This window comes from Larus michahellis, chromosome 3, assembly GCF_964199755.1.
Source record: "Larus michahellis chromosome 3, bLarMic1.1, whole genome shotgun sequence".
Taxonomy (NCBI): Eukaryota; Metazoa; Chordata; class Aves; order Charadriiformes; family Laridae; genus Larus; species Larus michahellis.
This window is the reverse complement of record NC_133898.1, coordinates 54,276,438-54,298,027: the sequence shown is the minus strand read 5'-3', so window position 1 is coordinate 54,298,027 and position 21,590 is coordinate 54,276,438. Positions and strand designations below refer to the sequence as shown.

Below are 21,590 nucleotides of genomic sequence, written 5' to 3'. Positions count from 1 at the left end.
GGGGAAATTGCAGCAAAATTTTTGTAAATTTGAGAAGTCAAGGAACGGATTACACAAACATCACATAATTAACATTGCTTTGAGAAACCAATTACAGTTTTGGATTCTGGTTTTGTATATTTGACACTAAAAGATAGTCTGCTAAATGTTTCTTGCGGTGTGTGCCTTGAGAGTTAGGGCACTTAGTCCTGGCACTCGGGACTGAACAGGGAGCAGATATGCTTGAGACGAACGGACAAAAGGCCGCATCTCTGCCTTGACAACTGCTAGCAGATAGAAGGAAATGACTGTCTGGGCCAGGTCTCATTTCAGCATTTCGGCTAGCAATGGTCAGAGGTATTTTGGGAGAAACTGAGCTTCAAAATAGGAAAAGGAGTATTGTGCCTGTGAAGTAGAGAAAGAACAAGACTGCTGGCCCAAATATTCCCAGCTGAGGTGTGATCCTGACTCCAAACACACTATGCCAGTGTCTAGGTGGTGATTCCTGGGATAGATGCTGAAGCTTCAGCGTAGTGACAGCCCACTGGGGATAAGTGATGGACCAGTGCAAATTTAGATGTCTGCCAACCCGGGTCAACAAAGTGTGAGGAAGCTGCAGTGAAGCAGGAAGTGGTTAATACTAGCACACTTTCACAAAACTCAACGGTGGAGGCAACCAAAGCATCCTGGGGATGAGGGAGCATGGGCAGCTATCAGTTGTCTGCTTTCTCAAGTGTGTTCTCACAGACACCCGTGCTTTTCCCCTTTAGAACATGTCTGTGCTGCACAACGCAATAAGATGAAGAGATGAGTAAGGTGCCCAGGCAGGCATCAAAACCAGTCTAACTTGGAGCAAGACAAATGGATCCTTTGGGGCTGTACTGCGTATGGCACTTGAGCTATCTGGCATAGATTTGCACTGGGTCAGGACGATATACTGAGAGACCTGTTAAAAAGTCTTGGACTTGCTGCAGATGGAGAAGTTTCCTTGCCAAGGCCAAGAGCCGTAACCAAGTTTCTGGTTTTCTAGCTCCAAGTTCAAATCAATGCATGCCTACATAAATGAATCTGGCCCTTTGTGCTACCGGTGCTACCTGGCAAGAGAGTTGTACCTGGATATCTGGGCTAATCATCTGCTCTTCTTCACTATTCCAGCATGTCGCCCTATAGTATCATTTCAGTAGATGTAGCTGTGCTACATGGTTCTCCAACATACCTGCCCCACCGACTTATCAGGTGCCTGTCTTAGTACAGGCCAGATTATATTTATGGAAACAAACCCATCATCTGTCAGGAATGGGAGGTAAGAGCATGCTTGCAGTCTCTGTGCAGCACAGAATTAATGAAAAGCAGTTGCTGGTCCTGTGAGGAAACAATCAGTAATGGTTTTTTTTTTTTTTTTTTTTTTTCTTTTTTTTTACCACCTCTATAATCACAGTGGAAAAATCAGTTTTATCAAAGCACTAACCACCTGCAAGTGACTGCTTGCATGAAGACCTAGAGATGAAATGATAGCAGCAGTTGCCCACTCTTAGAAGGGAAGTGAAAGGTGAACTATCTGCTGCAATATGAACTCGGAGAGCTGTGTTATCTGTTCACAGCAGAGGATCCTCTGTCAGCAACTGCTCTCCCTCCCATCTGCCTGGCACAGCACCCCAAAGTGCGTTTACTTTCCCTCCTAAACCACATGGAAATTCATGGTATGCGCAAGTCTCTAAAGAGACTGAGGTACCAAGCTTCTGTTGACTGCAGTAAGAGTTGAGTGCCCAATACTTTAAAGGTTATTAAAAACAGAATGATTTAAGCATGTGCTTGATTAACTCACTGATCCACATCTGACCATAGAGAGGATCCGTGATTACGACACAGCTTCCTTCCTACATCAGTCTGCACAAGTGGCACCTCAGTGGTGACTCTTCAGGAACAATAATTCCTGTTGTGCAGAAAAGACCTGGAGGGAGATTTTCCTCCTTGCAGAGCAATCTCTTGTGGGATTTTTTCACTGGGTTGCCTGTCCTGGTTTCAGATAAAACAGAGTTAACTTTCTGTTCAGAAATTTTGCTTTTCAGCTAAGTCTCTTCTAACTAACTGAACTCTCTGAAATTAACAGTGTATTTTTCAGACAGTAGTTCGCTTCCAGAGTGATAAGATCCGATGTTTGTAACACATACCAAGGAATGGTATGCAGAGGGACTCCTGCTTATACTTAGTGCTATAACAGCCAAGGTCAGTTAACTTTGTTATTTGCCCCATTGGAGGGTCAGAAGCGGAAAAGCGTAGCGGGGTTGCACCTATGGGGAGGAGCAGACAAGACAGGTGACCCAAAACTGACCAACAGGGTATTCCATCCCATCTGCGTCATGCTCAGTATAAGAGCTGAGGGATCAGAGGGTCAGCCCTCTTTCTTCAATGGCTGATGTCTGAGGAGGACTTTGTCTCTTCGTCTGCCTTTGATCCCGATCCGTGTGTTCCTGGATCCGGTCCCTGAGTTCAGCTCCCGTCCACCGCTGAGTCATCTGGGCCTTTCCCAGTGCCTGCCAGTGATGTGATCGTCATCCTGTGAGCTCGATACTGGTTCTGTATATATTGTATATATTTTATTATTTTATTTTTTTATATTATTGTATTTTCATTTTATTATTTTATCATTAATATTTTTATCATTTAATATTATTATTTTATTATTAATAATATCTCGTTAAAGTAGTTTCTTTTAAAACTCATAAGTCTCTTACTCTCTCATCCTTCTGTCCCTGAAGGGAGAGGTTGAGGAGAGCATCTGTCATTTGTTTCAGTGGCCAGTCCGGCCCAAACCACGATACGTTTATAGGCGCCCAATGTGATCCCGACCAGGCTCTGACAGATTGCCTGAATAGTTCGAATTCCAGCTTGCTCGGTTGAGAGAGTATTGGATTTTTTCTATGAGAGTCTTAAGGGCTTGGAAATTAAAAACGACAGCTCACATCATGTCATTCATAAGCAAAATGTTGTATCATGCCTTTAGATGGCTTTGTTTAAAGCTAGTTGATGCAATGCTGCTTAACCTGCCGAACGTGTTGTATAGTTTATTTGTTCTTTGTGTTTCTATGCGGTGGTTTAAATGTGCTATCCTGCTGTGGTTTTTGATGCAGATCTATAATACGATAAATTGGATAATGGTTTTACCTCCATATCTCGGGTATCACGTAATGGATTCTATTGCTACTTACACTTTCGATTTTACCTTGGGAAAGTTTACTTTTCCCTTTAATGCCAAATTGACACCACCAGAGCTAGGGGATTTCAGAAATGATTATTACTTTCCCAACATTGTGATTTTATTGTTGATTATCCTGAATGTGTTGCAGGTGTAGTTTTATATTAAACTTTACTGCAGAAGTAAGTGTATGACATACACTGCTGCTACTCAAATACCATGAGCTACTCCGCAGCCTGTACTGACACAAGCCACTCCAGCCTTGACAATGACCACTGCCGCTATTCAACTACTGACCACCATCACTACTCCAGCTGCTCCAACAACAAGTACTGCCGCTACTCAAACTCCAACAGAATCAGTACAAGTTGCCCTGGTGACCAGGAAGCAGAAAAGAAGGTCAGCTTGTTCCCCTGCCCCTTACAACAAAGATCAGCTTAAACCAGACAATATGGGAGAGAGTTCTTCTGATGAAGATCCAGGAGAGGGTCCTTCTAAAACGGACAAAGGAAAGGGTCCTTCTTAAGCAGATCAGGGAGACAGTCCTTCTCAGGCAGCGTCAAAGCAGTAGAAGGAATCAGACACAGAGGTAATCATTAAATCCTTCTCTATGAAGGACTTGCGAAATATGAGAAAGGACTTTAGCAGTCACGAAGGTGAGACACTTATCTCCTGGTTGCTCAGGTGCTGGGGTAATGGGGCCAATACTGTAGACTTTGGAGGTAGAGAATCTAGGCAGTTGGGAAAGCTGGCCAGAGGTGGAGGTATCAATAAAGGAATTGGGAGAAAGTCAAACACTTTGGAGGTGTCTCATATCAGCTGTGAAGGGCAGGTATCCCTTTAAGGATGATATCAAATGCCATCTGAGCAAATGGACCACCATGGAGAAAGGTATTTATTAAGTACCTGAGAGAACTGGCTGTGCGAGAGGAGATTTTTTTCACTTTTTCTACAAGTGAATGTAGACCCTGATGAAATGCCATGCAAATCACCTATGTTGTGGAAGTTTCTGCAGAGCGCTCCATCAGTGTATTTCCACACATTGTCAACAATGGTCTGGGGAGCATCTGATGGCAATGCACCAACTGTAAATGAAGTGGCTAACAGAGTACAACAGTATGGAGACAATCTTTCTCATCCCTTCACTGGGGCAGCTGTGGAAAAACTGGCTGAGAAAACCAAGAAAATGGATGAGCAAAATGAGAAAATGATTGAGAAAATGGCTAAGAAAAATTAGAAACTGTTTGATAAGTCGTTTGATAAACTGTTTGATAAACTGTCCAAGATGGAGGAAAGATCCCTCTCCCCCTGCATGGATCCATATTGCAGCCATTAGGAGAAGACAACCTCCTACACGACCAGCTCATGAGAAACAGAACATGCTATGAGATATCCCGTGGTTTTGCCTCTGCGACTATGGAGAGGACATGAGGAAGTGGGATGGACAACCTACCTTGGCCCTACAAGCACAAGTACATGAGATGCAAGGTAAAACAGAGAGAAGAAAGAATTTTTCCAGGAGGATGGCTGCTCTGGTCTACAGTGAGCGATTCTCTGGTCCAGTGTGCACAGCTCCTCCTGGTGCCCAGATTACCAGTACTGGGCAGTTCAAGGGTAAAGTTCCTTCTACTCATCATGCCACCAATGCTACCTGGAGTAAGTGGGTTGCATCAATCACACAGCGAGCTCAAATAGGAAACCCCAATCATCCAGGAATCGTAGAAGTAATCACAAACTGGCCTGAAGGCAAAGACTTCAGAATGCCACCAGAAGAGGTGGTGACATGTGCTGAAGAAGACACACCGTAGAATGAACTCTCAGACAATGAGAAACAGTGTGCTCTGTTCACTGATGGATCTTGTCATATTGTAGGAAACCATCAAAGGTGGAAAGCTGCTGTATGGAGTCGTACACGATGAGTCACAGAAGCAGCTGAAGGAGAAGATGAATCGAGTCAACTTGCAGAGGTAAAAGCCATCCAGCTGCCTTTAGACACTGCTGAATGAGAAAAGTGGCCAATACTCTATCTCTATACTGACTCATGGATGGTGGCAAATGCTCTGTGGGGATGGTTAAAGCAGCGGAAGCAGAGCAACTGGCAGCGCAGAGGTAAACCCATCTGGGCTGCTAAATTGCAGTAAGATATTGATGACTGTCTAGGGACTAGTCATAAAGGTTTGTCATGTAGATGTCCATGTACGCATTAGTCGGGCCACTGAGGAACATCAACAAGTGGGTCAGGCTGCTAAGATTTTCCAGACATATTTGGACTGGGAACATAAAGGTGGACTATTTTTAGTTCGGTGGGCCCATGACACGTCAGGTCATCAAGGAAGGGATGAAACATATAAATGGGCTTGTGACTGAGGGGTGGATTTAACCATGGATGCTATTGCACCGGTTATCTATGATTGTGAAACATATGACAAAATCAAGCAACTAACTGATTAAAACCTTTGTAGTATGGGGGCAATGGCTGAATATAAGTATGGGGAGGCCTGACAAATTGACTATATCACACTCCATTAAATCCACTAGGGTAAGCGCAATGTGCTTACAACGCTGGAAGCAAGCACTGGATGGTTAGAAACCTATGCCATGCCCCTTGCCACCACCCAGAATACTATCCTGGGCCTTGAAAAGCAAGCCTTGTGGCAACATTGCCCTCCAGAAAGAACTGAGTCGGACAATGATGGGACTCATTTTAAAAACAATCTGGTTTTAAAGTAAGGAAGTTTTATAAGTAATCAGGCCAAAGAACATGTCATTGAATGAATATATCATATCCCCTATCATGCACCAAATTCTGGCAAAATCGAACAATACAATGGACTATTAAAAACTACCCTGAAAGCAATGCAGGGTGGAACCTTTAAAAATTGGTACAAGCATTTAGCACAAGCTACGTGGTTAGTTAACACCAGGAGATCCTTCAGTCAAGCTGGTCCTACTCAATCAGATGTTTTACATATTGTAGAAGGGGATAAAGCCCCTGTTGTGCATGAAAGGAATATGTTGGGGAAAACTGCTTGGGTTTTTCCTACTTTGGGCAAAGGCAAACCCATTCATGGGATTGCTTTTGTTCAAGGACCTGGATGTACTTGGTGGGTGATGCAGAAGAATGGAGAAGTTCAATGTGTACCTCAAGGAAATTTAACTCTGGGTGAGAATACTCAATTTTGAGCAGTATGATGTTAATTGCTACATAATACTAACAGTCTTCAATAAGTGTTTTTCAGGATAACGTAATGGTGATGAAACCTGAGCTAGCTGCATCAAGTGGCGTCCAGCAGTCTTTGAGGTGGACTTGCTACCTGTGGGCGTGAACCACGATGAATTTCATACTATCTTTGCTGCCCTGAGAGTCTGCTATGATAGAAGAAATCCTGCAATTATGAACTAAATGAACTTAATGAACTTTTGTTTATAAAGATAAATCATAAATTAGTGATCTGTATATGTATGTGTGTATGTATATATTTGAAGATTAAAAAAGTAATAGTGATCTGAGCATGACACAAATGGTATGGAATAAGGGGTTGCCTGTTCTGTTTTGAAGTAAAACAGAACTAACTTTCTGTTCAGAAATTTTACTTTTCAGCTAAGTCTCTTCTAACTAACTGAACTCTCTGAAATTAACAGTGTATTTTTCAGACAGTAGTTCGCTTCCAGAGTGATAAGATCCGATGTTTGTAACACATACCAAGGAATGGTATGCAGAGGGACTCCTGCTTATACTTAGTGCTATAACAGCCAAGGTCAGTTAACTTTGTTATTTGCCCCATTGGAGGGTCAGAAGCGGAAAAGCGTAGCGGGGTTGCACCTATGGGGAGGAGCAGACAAGACAGGTGACCCAAAACTGACCAACAGGGTATTCCATCCCATCTGCGTCATGCTCAGTATAAGAGCTGAGGGATCAGAGGGTCAGCCCTCTTTCTTCAATGGCTGATGTCTGAGGAGGACTTTGTCTCTTCGTCTGCCTTTGATCCCGATCCGTGTGTTCCTGGATCCGGTCCCTGAGTTCAGCTCCCGTCCACTGCTGAGTCATCTGGGCCTTTCCCAGTGCCTGCCAGTGATGTGATCGTCATCCTGTGAGCTCGATACTGGTTTTGTATATATCGTATATATTTCATTATATTATTTTTTATATTATTATATTATCATTATGTTACTATTAATTTTTCATTAAAGTAGTTAATTTTTAAAAAACTCATAAGTCTCTTACTCTCTCATCCTTCTGTCCCTGAATGAAGAGGTTGGGGAGAGCATCTGTTGTTCGTTTCAGTGGCCAGTCTGGCCCAAATCACGACATTGCCTCAGGTCATTGATGTGGTTAGTGGTTACAGCCTGCACTATGGTGTAGAAGTAAAATGGGGGAGTCATTCTCTCATTGAAGTGGACAGCCAACCCCTCCAATATGTCTTTACAATTGGGAAAATCAGTCCATGAGCTGAAACTCACACGCTGCATCTTGGTCCACACAGGAGGTAAGAAATCTTTGAGCTACATCCAGACAACGCAGGGACTGTATATTGTGCAGACACAATTTCAAATTTCATTCTTCCATTTCATCATTTGTGGTTTTAGGTGGGAGACAGGATCCCAGAAGCCTTAAAATTTCCATACTAAACAACCAATTGCATCATTAGTTATATAAGCACCTGTGAAACTCTGTCTTTTAGCTCTTAGTCAGGCCATGAAGGCCACTGCTGTGGAAAGAGAGGTGACTGGGGCATTCCATGGTGTGGGTCTCTTGTAAAAACAGTCATATAAAGAAACTACAACTCTAAAAAGAAATCAGGTCAATAAATTCAACACACTCAGGTTGAAACGTCAGTGCTTGGGAGTACAGACTGATGACAGGCTTTGAGAAACTACTTTGGTAGTTATTTCAATGAGACACGAAACAGAGAGTGAGTGACTGAAAAAAAAACGTTACCACAACGTTTTTTGTATGGTCTGACTACAGCATCAAAAACACAGAAATTATGTCAGCGACTGCATATTTAACTCTGTCTCTTCACCTTGTGTTTGCAGCATTTCTGATACGGAAACTCACTTTTCCTCTACAGCTTAATGTAAACTAGTCATACATTGGCAGGCAATTCAGCAGAACTTTCTTCTAGGGGACCATTTACTTCAGAAGGCAGCAGTTATTTGGAAATATATTGCAATATTTTGTCTTCTTTGTAGTGATACATTTCATTTAAAAAAAAAAAATAGATCCACTTTAAGCCTTTCAATGTAGCTGCTGTGTTAAGCTTGGTCTCATAATGATGGATTCTGTAAGTATTGCAGTAACATGGGCTTGGTTTCATGGATGCATTGGCCCAGATGGGATCAAAAACCGTTACAATAGCTACTTCTGATACACAAATCTTCACTGGGCACGGGAAATAGAGGAATGAAGCCACTTTCCTCCTCCACGGCCTCAGGAAGGACATCTACAATGAAAATAACCCCTTCCCACTGAGGAAAAGAAAACACCTGGGTGGTGCACAGCTGTGTGCAGAGCATTGCGCAGGCGGTGGAGAATAGGGGACTGGGACTCATGTTATACTTTCTTCCTTGGGATTTCAGGAACAAACACATATTTTATGGTCCATATAACAGGTTCTTGCGTGCAGAGAAGGTAGATAAGTGAGATTATGAGTGCCTGGCATTTTCTTTCAGTTGCCCTTTGGCAATACAAGCGTGATATCATTTTGTTCATCCCTGTAAAGCTTCATTTCTTCCGGCATAACCTTGGGAGATGCTTTCACCAGAAATGATTCTTAGATCTCTTTAAGATAAGCAGCTGAAGGGCAATAGTAGGAAACAAACCAAATACAACATAATTCAGGTAAAAGATCTTAAATTAAATGAGTATAACTGATAGGAAATTGTATGGTCAAATTGTTTCTTAATGGAAAAAAGCATGATTTCAATAAACTGGATTTTTCCTTCAGAATGCCTTTAGCTATCCCAGAAACATTTTGATGAAAAAATTGAAATGTGTTAATTGGAAAATGCTGGCTTAATGTCTCATGGGAGTTGTTGTTCCTTATGAATTCCAATCCTTTTCCTGTCGAGGCTTTTGTGAGCCCTTAGACCATGGAATGGCATTGCTTATTGCCTACTTTCTCTATCCAAAGCTAGGAAATGTAGTCTGATTGGCAAGTTCAGACTACAAAAGAGAATAAAAGCATAAATAACCATATAATAACTCGCCTCTGCATCTTGGTGTTTTTTCTAAACTGGCATTTTTGCTATAAAAACTTCCATCAAAAATCCAACAATTTTTTGTTTAAAACTTTTGTTTCCATCAACATTTTCTCCAAGAAAATAAAATATTTTTAACCAGCTTTTCTGAAGCCAGGGATTATCAACGGGGGGATACACTTACTGCTCTTTATGCTTCTTTCTGGAAGCCAAGCCAGCTGGGAGATTGGCTAGTTCTAAGAAGTGACGCTGCAGTGAAGCAGAGGAGTGCTCTGAGTATGACTGTGCTCCTCCTTCAGAAATTCTACGTTCATTCGGAGAAGAAATCACCTCTGAATCTTTAACATTTTCTCACATAACCCGAAAACCGTTTCCCATCAATTTTTGTTAGTCTCCCTCCATTTTCAAATTAAATAGTGAGTGCATTGGTGGAAGAAAACTGATGGATTCTGAGGTTTTACAAATGCAACCATGTGACTTGGGCTGGGGGTGAGAGCTAAACACTGATTATGCAGTCCCTCTCCTTCCCCAGTGCTCTGTTTACAACCCTTACCCGTTTGATTTCCTGAGCCCTGTTTGATCCTGTGTCAGAAACCCTGTAGAGGGCCTTAGGAGCGCTCTGTCTTCTCTACCTGGTTTGACAGAGGTGATCAAGTAATTAAAAAGTTGATGGATGCCAGTCAATGTGGGATGGATGTCAGTGCTGGGAACGACTTATTTCAGTCCCTGACACCTCATAATGTGTGAGGAGGACTGCGCCTGACACGAGGGAGTAGACGGAATCAGGTGGGAGTGAGACTGAAAATGTGAACAAAAAAGATCAAAGGGGAAGCAAGTGAGCGGTGCTACAAAATGTAATGATGGAGAGAAATTATGAAGACAACAAGAGATGGAGATATGAGAAATTTAGAAAAGCTGAACAAAGGAAGAGGGAGAAATAGGGAGAACAAAAAACTAACTACAGAAATACCAAAACCAGAAAAAGCATGTTTGACAGAGAGTGAAAAGGCAGATACAAACAAAACAAGGAAAGTTTGAAAGAATTAATGAGGAAAAAGGTATTGACACTATGGGATGGTAACGTTAAAAAAAACCTAAGTGGGTAATATAAATAACCTGAGTGTAAATGTATAGTTTACATTTTGTAGTCTGAAAGAATGATGGAGACACCAGAACCTCAGCTGATGTCTAGATTTTGGAATCAGATTAGACTGATCTAAGTTTAACCGAATGAACATTAAAGCAGTGTGGGGTGTGTGTGCTGCCTTTCTTTTAGAATTAAAAAAACCCAACATCCTGACTCATTCCAGAAGAAACCTGGATTCTGGAATAACTCAGACGGTGGTTTTGTTTTCCTTATCTTTCAATATTTTCTTTCCTTAATTAGTGGTGGCAGAAAACTAACATGTGGTGAGATTTGAGAAACCACAGTAACCATATTAGCTAAACGAGAGATTTCCTTTCAGAGCTCTAACATACGAACAAAAACTAACTACACGTGGGGGCTTCATTTGCATAACCTGCAGATTTTCAAATAGCTGTGTTAAAAAGAAAAAACTCTTTCCACTTGCCATAGCATGAAGGTGAAGCACAAAGCGCCTGCAAGGAAGGCTGACTGGGCTTTGTAGCTGGGTCAAAAGAAAACGTGCTAAGAAGGTAAGTAAAAGTTGGACTAATTACCTTGTATTAACTTTGGCATTCATCTACATGGTGAATTCTTCACCTTCTGAAAGACTGTTATTCATGCTGACTATTGAATATCTTGCAGACTAAAAGCATGAGATACATTTAAAGTAGAAAACACCTGAATTCGGAACAAGATGAGCAATAATTTTTGTAATGGACAAGCAAAAATTCTGGTTTATCTTTTAATTAACTATTAAAATTCTGATTTATCTTTCACTGACTCTCATTCCATGAAATAGTGTTGATAATATTTATCTGCTTCACAGGCTAATCTGTTAGTTTTCCAAAAGTAGGTTGGTGTCTGAGAGAGATGCTGGAAGCTGTTGGTAGCAGCAGTAGTGCTTGTTTGAATATAGACTACAATCATCTTGGACTTCATTAGTGATGTGAAGTCACGTCCATTTTTGTAATACAGAGGGAGTTTCTACTTTTATTACTGATTATTTGCTGCTCACAAGACTGCCATAGTCTAGGTTTGTCGTTGTGTAATGAAGTTTGCTTTGCAAGACGCAGATCCATCTCTTCAGTCCCAGAGTTAGGAGAAAGAAGCACTTAAAAGACCCGCAATGAAATATTGGCAAATTCCTTTACCACCATAGAATGTGCTCCTACTCTGAATTTGCTGGTTTTAACAGGATTTGAGCCCCTGTTTCAAAATGTCAGACTCTGTGAGCAGGAATCAGTGTTTTGCTTCAGACAGCATTTAGACAGAAAGTGACTTCTCCGTAAACAAGCTCTAGGCTGCAATATATAGCTATGTTATTACAAAAACCATATGCACCTCAGCTTGTCAAGAGAAAATGCACTATTCCTTGCAGCACCCGAGGGACAGGGGATTTAAAAATGAAGATTGTATTTTCTTTCCAAGAAAGTCCAGAAAATATCTTACGAGCCTCATCTTAAGCCCAGATCAAGTTAGTTGGATGATTTTTGTTATTACATTTTGACACGCAAATAAGAATGAGTTAGCAAAACAGTATAAAAATGTAGTTTAAAAAAAGTTAAAGCCTCTCTTAGCAAAGATTATAAGGGTGGCCTGAAAACTTGCGAAGTTTTAATGATGGAAATTGTTATGAATTATGAAATAAATAATATAGTGAAAAATACTTCACTATTGTGATTAAGGATGTCTTGAAAGATTCACAAGGTCTGGGCACCTTGCCAAACATCTTAAAGTAGAAAACCAAAATACCATGCAGTTTTTTAGTATCATCCCCCACATTGTTGCTCGTGCACCCTCCCCACTCACACCCCTGCTCTGTGCTGCCCTCTCACATTGACCAACAGCTCAGCTCTCCTTGCTCATCTTCATAGGCCAATTAAAACGTAGGTGTCCTTCAGCAACTGCTGCGAGTCACTAAATCTGGACTGCTTCAGACAGTTAAGATGCATCACTGAGCATGGTGGCTGCTAAGAATACAAGAACTGTCCCACAGACCAAAGGTCCATTCAATCCCATGTCCTACTTCTGAAGATGTCCAGATGCAGACACCTGGGGAGAAGAACACCTGCTTCATGATTTGTTCTTTGATATCCTTGCAGCTTTCAGGAATATGTCTTTTGACCATTGATGCACCCTGGTCCTCTAAGTACAGCTGCTAGTTTGATTTATCAATAGAAATTTAAAATGGAGATAATATTAGTCATCTGGTACAATTGTTTCTCTTGGCCTTCTATCTTTACCTCTTGTCCCTGCACTGAAACTCACACGTCTTCTTTCCTCCATGTAACTGGACTTTACCAAACTGTATTTCAAATGCTCATCTACTTTATGGATTTAATCATAACCTTTCCCAGAGCTGTGATGACAGGGAATGGTTTAGTCCAAAGGGCAATAAGGAGACCAAATTAATCTTACAGTGAGCCCATTGAAGCTATCTGAGTCACAATTCATACAGATTTCACACTTCTTTTGCTTTGTATGCATCAAACAGTGAATACTGCTTTTCATCGGTAACAATCAAAATATGCATGCACAGTGTCCACGTACGCACACACATCTACGAAAAAATGAGGCTCACGTTTCATGGATTTTAAGTATATCTGTGTTGTTCTATGCAAATATGTTGGGACTTTGTCATAGCTGAAGTCAAGGTCTTGGTCCTATGAAAATCAGCCATCGAGAAAATGAAATGTGCCTGCTTGAATGGTTATGAACCATTAGGATGTGATACTCTAAGTCTACCAAGCTGCATTTTGACACTGTGCAGCATTTTTGTTTCTTTCACTGGGTATGGTTAGCGGAAAGCAGCACCACACTTAAGCTGCCAGGGAGCCACTGCTATTGTGATATGCTCGGTTTTGAAAAAAAAAGATAAGTGTGACTTCTATCATCTTGCATTGCTTTAGGTCCAGCATTCTGTTAATTTGACCATGTCTTACAAGGCTGCCTGTATTAATGCCATCTGGTGTCTCTAATGAGATCACAAGCTGCAACTGAATGTTCGCATACACAATTTCTAAAATAAAAAAGAAGTCTGAAGGGGGTTTTTTACTAGGTTTTGTTTTTCCTGCTAATGCAAACATCTAAGTTGTCATGAGAAAATAAGATCTGGAAGAGAAACGTGTATAGCTTTTAAAATTCAGGAATCATAAAATGAAATATGTTCATGTCTAGTTCCAAGTAACTTTAACAACAGACCTGGCCAGCACGCACACAAACAGCAAATGTTTGTGCCAAACAGGCAAACACTACTGCATTTTCCTTTTTACCCAGGCATTTGCAAATTTTGTGTTCGCAGTTCAGGCAAAACATTTGAAAAATGTGCATCTTGACATCTACCAGATTATTATTTTTTCTTCAGAAAAAAGATATTATTCAATTTATTAATTAACACTTGTCTCAGTTTTGCAGTTCTACTGTAAGTGATCTTGTTTAAATGTTTAATGATTAAACTGCTCATCTCTGTGACATTAAGTGCACCCTTTACAAAAATAGGCCATCATTCAGGATGTGTTCTGAGCACAGTGACAATTAACACCCTACTTTTTATGATTTTAATGCTAGCTTGATTATTTAAAAACTAGTATCATTACATAGCTGGACTAGTTAGTAAATGGCTTGCCTCCAGCTCGCATGTTTCCAGCACAGATAAGGTTAAATATTTTCCTTTACGTAAAAAAGCAGGTTATTGTTATTGCTTCTCAGGAGGAAGTGGTGATTACTTAAATTTAACTCTGTATCTTTAACTAATGCTGTTATTTCTTGTTTTTCGAATTAAAGTGTACTCCTGTTGAAACTGACGGTAAATGTGCTTGAGGTAGCCACAAAAGAATGTAACAGAGCCACACATCCTCTTTCACCTGATCTTCAGACAGTTTTCAAATTGGTAAGTACTAACGTAAAATAGGTGATCTATAATGTATGTATGTGTGATGAATGTATTAAACCAAATATGTAAGTAGGAGTGTACTTACATTGGTGGGGAATGCTTAAAAAATACTTGTTGATTCCCTCCAAGTACTGAGGATTTTTTTCCTTATAGATAGCTGTCTTAAGGTCTTTCTGTATCCATTGTCTTTTGCTTGTATAACTCAAATAATGTATTTGTATTTAAGATTATAGTTTAGTCTTACTTTTGAGTACTCACATATTGTTTTCACAGTGAAAAGAAATACGACAAATTGGATAAAGTGGAAAAACAGCAAGCTAAAAAATGCAAGGCAGATATGTTTATTATTCAGAACATAAGTATGTTTGTGTGCACATGCATAGATGTGCACCTATGTAGTATATAAACAATGTTAGAACATGTACCCACACCCTTATGTATATGGAAATTTAGTTTTTTTAATTACCAGATGCATTAATGTTAAATAAATCCATAAATAGGCAGATTATAAATTATAAAGTTGCCTATTGAAAGACTTTTGGAAAGATCTACATTGAAAAGAAAATTGTGTTTATAGCAGTTCTGATTCAACTTCCTTTGCAGCAAATGCATCTTCTTAATAACCAGTGAATGCTGTTTCAAATTCAGAGATGGAAATCAGCTCAAGAGATTTAAATCAGGTCCTAAATCTGATCTCTGCAATTCTGGTTTCAGTTTGAGTCCTTCTCTATTACTCTCACACAAGCCATCCTCAAGAAGCTTTTGCCAGACAGTGGAAGATATTTTCTGAATAAATGGGTGACTGGCGGTGCCTTTGTGAATTCCTGTAGCATCAGGGAGAGTATGCAGCTCTCCCGTGATGAGTAGTTGTTGTTCCCTACGGGCTTTCTGCTGAGATCTTCTGAGGACTGGACAGCCCTTCTTCAGTGCTAATCTGAGATCTCCTTTCTTAGCCCTCCTTTGCAGGCTGTAGGAAACACCCATGCTCCCTTTCTTCTAAATGCCTTCACCCAGTCTTCTTCCTTCTACTTGTCCTATATGAATGTTTGAGAGTGGCTTTGGCTAAGTGGAATGAAGAGTGACTGTTTTGTAGAGAATACATGCTGTCAGGCTCTCTTTGTGTATTTTAACCATGTATGTCCTAGAAAGGTATGAATGACAGATACCTAGGAAGGTATTTTTCTTTCAACAATAAAATAACAGTTTCTAAAATAGTAACCTCGATAGGTACCCCTTTAGTGCTACCTAACTGAAGAGTTGCTGTAGTTGCAGCCAAGTGCAAAGGGTAACAGAAACACCGAGCAAGGGCACGCGTGCCTGGCCGGATGGGGTCAGAGGAGGGTAAAGCAGCAGGTGGAGTTTCTCAAAGATGCGCTAGGGGACTACAACCCCAGGTGAGCTGTACAACTTACCTGCTTGCCTTATACATCTTTGCACTGCTGAGAGACACTTTAAATTGTTTAAAGCTTTCTTCAGGTGATCGAGTGCTTTCAGGCCGTCACATTCTTGCAGCTTCTTAAAACAGCTTTAAAAAGTCAGCAGAGGAAGATGGAGAGGCGGTTAAAGATTTGTTTAAAGGGCAGAAAAGACAGAGAAGCTGTGATGCTTAATCAACACCATCTATTATGGGTCTTTACCCGTCTGCAGCCCTCTGTCATGAGCCAGCCTCCCCACATGAGTCATAGAAAGTCTCATCCTCATTATGCTTTTGGAGAGCGTTCAATCCTTTCCCTCCCCCAGCTTCCCAGTTATATCTGGACTGCATCTGCCCCACTTTTACAGATTATCTGTCTCTCTTTCTTTTTCAAAATTCAGGTAATTCCCAAACAGGAAGGATTGGTTTGTCTAGACTTAGAGTTGACACACGCACAGCTCAACTAACAAAAAGCAGAGAAACTCTAGACGAAGCTGCCATTCGCAGCCTTAGCAAATATGGGACCTGATGTTGTCCAATCCCTGCAATTACTGCATTGCTGGTATGTGCTGTCCTCACAGAGCAGCTAATGGAAAGGAGGACTGAACTCGTGTAGGGGAATGCCGAGGAACTAAATCTCCTGCCCATGGGTTCCTGAGTGAGGTTAAACAAGTCATTTAAGCTCAGCTTTGCACATGTGGCCACCAATGGCATGTTCCCCATTTTATCTGTCTGTGACTTTAGACTCTGTGGTCTGATTTGCAGAAGCCTGAGCCTGGCTGCAACCAGAGTCAATGGACTGAATCCTTTGCATAACTGAAGTCTTTCATAAGGCTAAGCACTCTTAAAAGTTAGAGGGGGACACGTGTCTCAAACTGAACATCTCAAGTGGATACTTACTATAATGACTCAGTGCTTAGGTTCCTTCCCTGTAAAATAAAGATAATAATACCTCCTCACCACAGGATGTTGTGCAAATTAATTAATTACCTTTTGTAAAATACTTTGGTATCCCAGTGATAAAGAAAGTAAATTATTTTCATAGAGCACAGTCTATAAGACAAAAAAACACTAGTGCTCAGTCTGTTCATATTTTGTGTAATATCCTTTACCTTGTAAGAAGCAATTATCCTGGCACTCTTATTTTACCTCAGCAGTGTAATAAAAGAGGGTGTTTTTTAAAAATGGGTGTTTAAAAAAATGTGGTGTTAAAAGTGCTGAGACACACTGATAAAATGCCAGGGGGGGGGAAAAAAAAGTTAAAGTGCTGTATTACTGTTATGGGGTATACTAAGGTACTGTTAGTTACTTGTTTCCCTCAACACACTGATTACCATTGTCATTCAGAATTTCTGAAAGTAAAATTTAATTTACTGTAATTTCTTGTGGTGCAAAGTCAATGTGAAGTAAGTCACATATTCTCATATAGTGTTTATTAGCTCTATGAATAAACATTCCATATGTAAGATTGTGCCCTTATGATACTGATACAAACCTTCCACTTCCCACAACTGCACATTGTGCTGCAGAGATGTGTGGCTTGTTGAGATGCTCCTGTGTATTGCTGATGTAGTTGAAGTGATGAGATTCTTCTTTAAATAAATGTTTTATTTCCAACTGTGATTTTCTACTTGCTCATATTTCTTGTGCTGGTTTCCCAATCCAATCTACTTTATTTTTGTTTCAGAAATCCTTGGGAAAGTATTTTGAAGTTCTCAACATATTTTTCTTTCTGAGAAGTGTACCGCCAAAATGAATTTTGTAAGTACTTAATTGATAAACTATCTTAGTACGTCAATAAAGCAATGAATCTGGAAGTCCCAGCTCTTTGGGGCTGCTGGTCCAACTGCCCCTATCTCAGGAGTGATTAGCTGAAGAGATGTTTCTGACAGCAGAGTTCACTGTCAAAGCACACTGTTTGTTGGGTTTGCACTCTCCTAGTGTAACTATAGGTTTGGCATCTGTGGTGTAGGTAACTGTGTCTCAGACTACTCATCCTGGATTGTCTGTCTAGCTGAATGGAGAGAATTAATCATTTTGGGGCTTGATCCAGCCAAGCTACGTTAGTGTGAAATGTATAACATGCTAGAAAGGCCTGTTCCCCTCCCTTGATGGTAAAGGAAGTCTAGACCCCTACTTCAAATTCAGACTTTTACTCTTTAGAGTCTTCTGTGATGGCAGACTAATCCTTTCTGCATAATGCATTTAAAGAAGATGGAAACCTTTGGGCCATCCAAAGAGATTATCTCCATGTTCATATTTAAATTAAGATTTTATGAAATTCCCTAGTTCTTACAAGTCTCCTCTGCAGTGTTAAATGCATTTTTAATTGGGGTGTGTGGTTGGTGAAAACAGTGTAAAAATTGTAGTGTTGGAGGAAACAAGAGTGATGGGGACTATCTTGAGATGAGTTTGATACAGGCTTGAAGCTGAGGCACGGGAAAGATTGGACAGAAGTATTACAGTTATCATAAGGAAAACATCACTTTCTTTTCAAATCAGCAATCCATATAATACTTGTGTACTAATTTTTGAGATATTTCTATTGTATGACTTTGTTATCTATCATCTTTCTTCTACATAGAAAGTAGAGATTAATCCCTCTGTGTTAATGGGTGATTTTCTTTTTTACAGACAGAACTTCCTATCACAGATTATTCATATTATCCAGACTATGCTTACCTAATCACCGAACCTTGTTCTAAGTTGGAAGTCAGGAACTTCACAAAAGCATTTCTGCCAGTTGCGTATTCGTTGATTTGTATCATCGGCCTAGTTGGTAACATCTTCGTAGTGATGACCTTTGCTTTATATGAAAGAGCCAAGTCCATGACGGATGTGTACCTCTTCAACATGGCCATAGCAGACATACTGTTTGTTCTCACTCTTCCACTGTGGGCAGTGTATTACGCTGCTGACAAATGGATTTTCGGTGATTTCATTTGCAAAATTACCAGAGGTATCTATGCAATCAACTTCAGCTGTGGAATGCTGCTTTTGGCTTTTATCAGCGTGGACCGGTACATTGCTATTGTACAGGCAACAAAGTCATTTAAACTCAGGGCAAGAACACTTGCATATAGTAAACTCATTTGTTTGGCTGTGTGGGTATCATCAATTTTAATCTCTAGTTCCTCTTTTCTATACAGTGAAAGTTACAGCTTCTCCATCAATGAAACCAAAGAGATTTGTGATCACAGATTTGACAGAAGGTCTGAAAGCACAATGCTGAAATCACTGCTGCTGTACCTACAAGTTGGATTTGGATTTTTTATACCTTTCATATTCATGATTTTTTGCTATACATTCATTGTGAAATCCTTAGAACAAGCTCAGAATTCCAAAAGAAACAAAGCAATCCGTGTCATTGTATTAATTGTAACTGTTTTCCTAGTTTGCCAGGTACCTTATAATATCGTTCTTCTTGTGACAGCCATAAATATGGGCAAGACAGGCAAATCTTGTGAGAGTGACAAGATAATGGCCTATGTAAAATACACCACTGAAGCCATAGCATTTTTACACTGTTGCGTGAACCCTGTGCTCTATGCATTTATTGGAGTGAAGTTCAGAAGTTATTTTGTGAAGATAATGAAGGACCTATGGTGCATGAGATACAAGAAATACAAGAAACGTAGTTCAAGGATAAACTCTGATGTTTATCATTCGAGACAGACTAGTGAAATTCTGACTGACAATGGATCTTCTTTTACTATATAATACAATTCGAACAACATTATTACTGAAGGACTCTTCTCACCAAGCAACCCAAACCCATGTCACTGTGCTTGTGACAGCAAGTCCTTTGGGCTTCTCTGCATCTCTAAGAGAGATACCACAATCTCCAACTTCTTTCAGGAAAAGAAATAGGATAAAAGAATAACACTGTCCTGTGGCAAACTAAAATCTTACTCATCTTTCTTAACATCCAAGCTGTTCTAAAGTGCACTCTCTTAGAATTACCAGGAGACAGAAGTTTACAGCGGAGCCCTCCTTGTTTTCTAAGGAAAAATTGCATCTTATCTGTCCTGCATTACTGAAATATCCCCAAAGTATTAAGTAAATGAATCAGATGATGTCCAGCTTCATTCTACTTACATTTATGTTGTTTCTGTTAATTACTTCTACCCAGAAATCCTACTTAAGTGTGGGTCTCCACTGTGCTTTTGTCGCAGACAGGTCACGCTGTGACAATGCTAACCTAAAGAGATAGCATTTTGAGCAAAGCACGCCAAAGAAAGCAAACAGAGAAATGAAAAAAAAAACAGATTCAAGGCTGCTGACATTGCTGGGCTTAGGTCTCATAAATCTTTGCCTAGTTCTACACTCCACCTGCTTACCAAGAGTTGCTTACACCAAGGCTGAAGCTGGTGAAAGCCAACAGTGATGTGTCTACTAAAGAGGGTATTAGAAAAAAAAGAAAATTATCAATTAAAGAGAACACTGAAATATCCACAGAAAGGTTTTCTGACATGTCTTGAGATTATCTTCTGAACAGAGAATGGAGCTTTGCTCGAGAGATTATTCTCTTCATTTAGCATAGGATTCAGGTGCTGGAATCCATCAAAGCTGATAAACTAGTGAACATCTCTTTGTGAAAAGTTTTTTCTTTCTAGCTGAAATTCACACTCCACTTTTTAAATGGTGACAAACTGTACAGAACTGCAATTATTCCAACATTTTTTGTTGGAACTTGTTCGGTGACAAAACGGTATGCATTTCTTGGTATTTAGCTACCGTTAGCAAAGTTTCCTCATGAATGGATTTACTAGCACAAATATGCATATATGAAGTTTACTTTATTAGCTTCAGAAATTATGAAGGACTGTATCTAAAAGTAAAACCAAAATCTGACTTAATTCAGCCAGAATTTTTACTGAGTCAGCATTTGATTCACTATGAGTGTAGGAATATTTATAATAAAGGCAACTAGTTTTACCCAGCCATGACTTTTCAGCGAATCCTCAGTGGATCTTCTGCTCTCTGAGCGAGCGTCACCACGCTGTGGCAGTCATGGTGGGGTGGGGAGGCAGACAGGAGCAGGAGCCGGAGAGCGGAGGGGCAGGACGGAGGAGAGGAGAGGAGCAGCACTGTTTGCAGTCTGCTGAAGGACCTACCAGTCCTCTGCAGTTCTGCTGCAAAGGGAGCATAAGCCATGATGGTGTCCACATTTGCTGTTGTGTGGGATGTTACACTGTGGGATGTGTAAATTAATGCAATTTTCAGCTTGCTGTTTACCTTGGTCGGTTTGTTTTTTCTAAGTTCACGGCTAAAGAGACAACAGAGCTCGGATCAGTAACCACGTTGTTCAGTGGCAATGCAAAAGGCCAAGAAGGACAGTGCTGGCTGGAGCCGAAGATCCCTTGAGGAAGGGCACTGATACAGCACAACACGAAACTAGTACTGACTTGGCTGGCGCAGTCCGTCCTTGTTTACAATACAGTGTGAGGTTCTTAAATATCAATGCCGATTGTGATAAAGATTGCCTGTATTTATCATGACTGAATAGCAACTTAGGCAAGAATAGGATACAAACTTATCTAAATGCAGATGCATGCATTTGCTGTATATAGCACTGATGATTTTCTGGAAAAGAACTCAACAAATAAAAAATGTAACTGAAAAGGAAAAAAAATCCCCTCGAATCTAAGCATTTCTTGCTACATGTATTGCCTTGAAACATTCTCTTATTCAGTGCAAAATTTTTCGTGTCCGAATGACATGGCGCCTCTCCCTCAGAGGCTGTGTGAGGGAGCGTGCCCTAGGGCGGGAAGTCCGTGAC

The 21,590-nt window shown here is 40.4% G+C and overlaps 1 protein-coding gene and 1 long non-coding RNA gene across 3 annotated transcripts; both read left to right on the top strand.

Moving 5' to 3' along the window:
* Positions 1-2,067: 2,067 nt before the first annotated feature.
* On the top strand, positions 2,068-7,391 carry LOC141740057 (uncharacterized). Of its 2 annotated transcripts, none has more exons than XR_012585868.1 (2): positions 2,068-2,538; positions 3,327-7,391. It is a non-coding gene; the product is annotated as an uncharacterized LOC141740057 (long non-coding RNA). The 2 variants fall into 2 exon arrangements; XR_012585867.1 differs by having other exon boundaries at positions 2,068-2,553.
* Positions 7,392-17,560: 10,169 nt separating this feature from the next.
* On the top strand, positions 17,561-19,528 carry CCR6 (C-C motif chemokine receptor 6). The gene is made up of 2 exons (XM_074579361.1): positions 17,561-17,569; positions 18,443-19,528. The coding sequence occupies exons 1-2, from the start codon at positions 17,561-17,563 to the stop codon at positions 19,526-19,528; spliced, it is 1,095 nt and encodes a 364-aa protein (XP_074435462.1).
* The last annotated feature ends 2,062 nt before the right edge of the window (positions 19,529-21,590 follow it).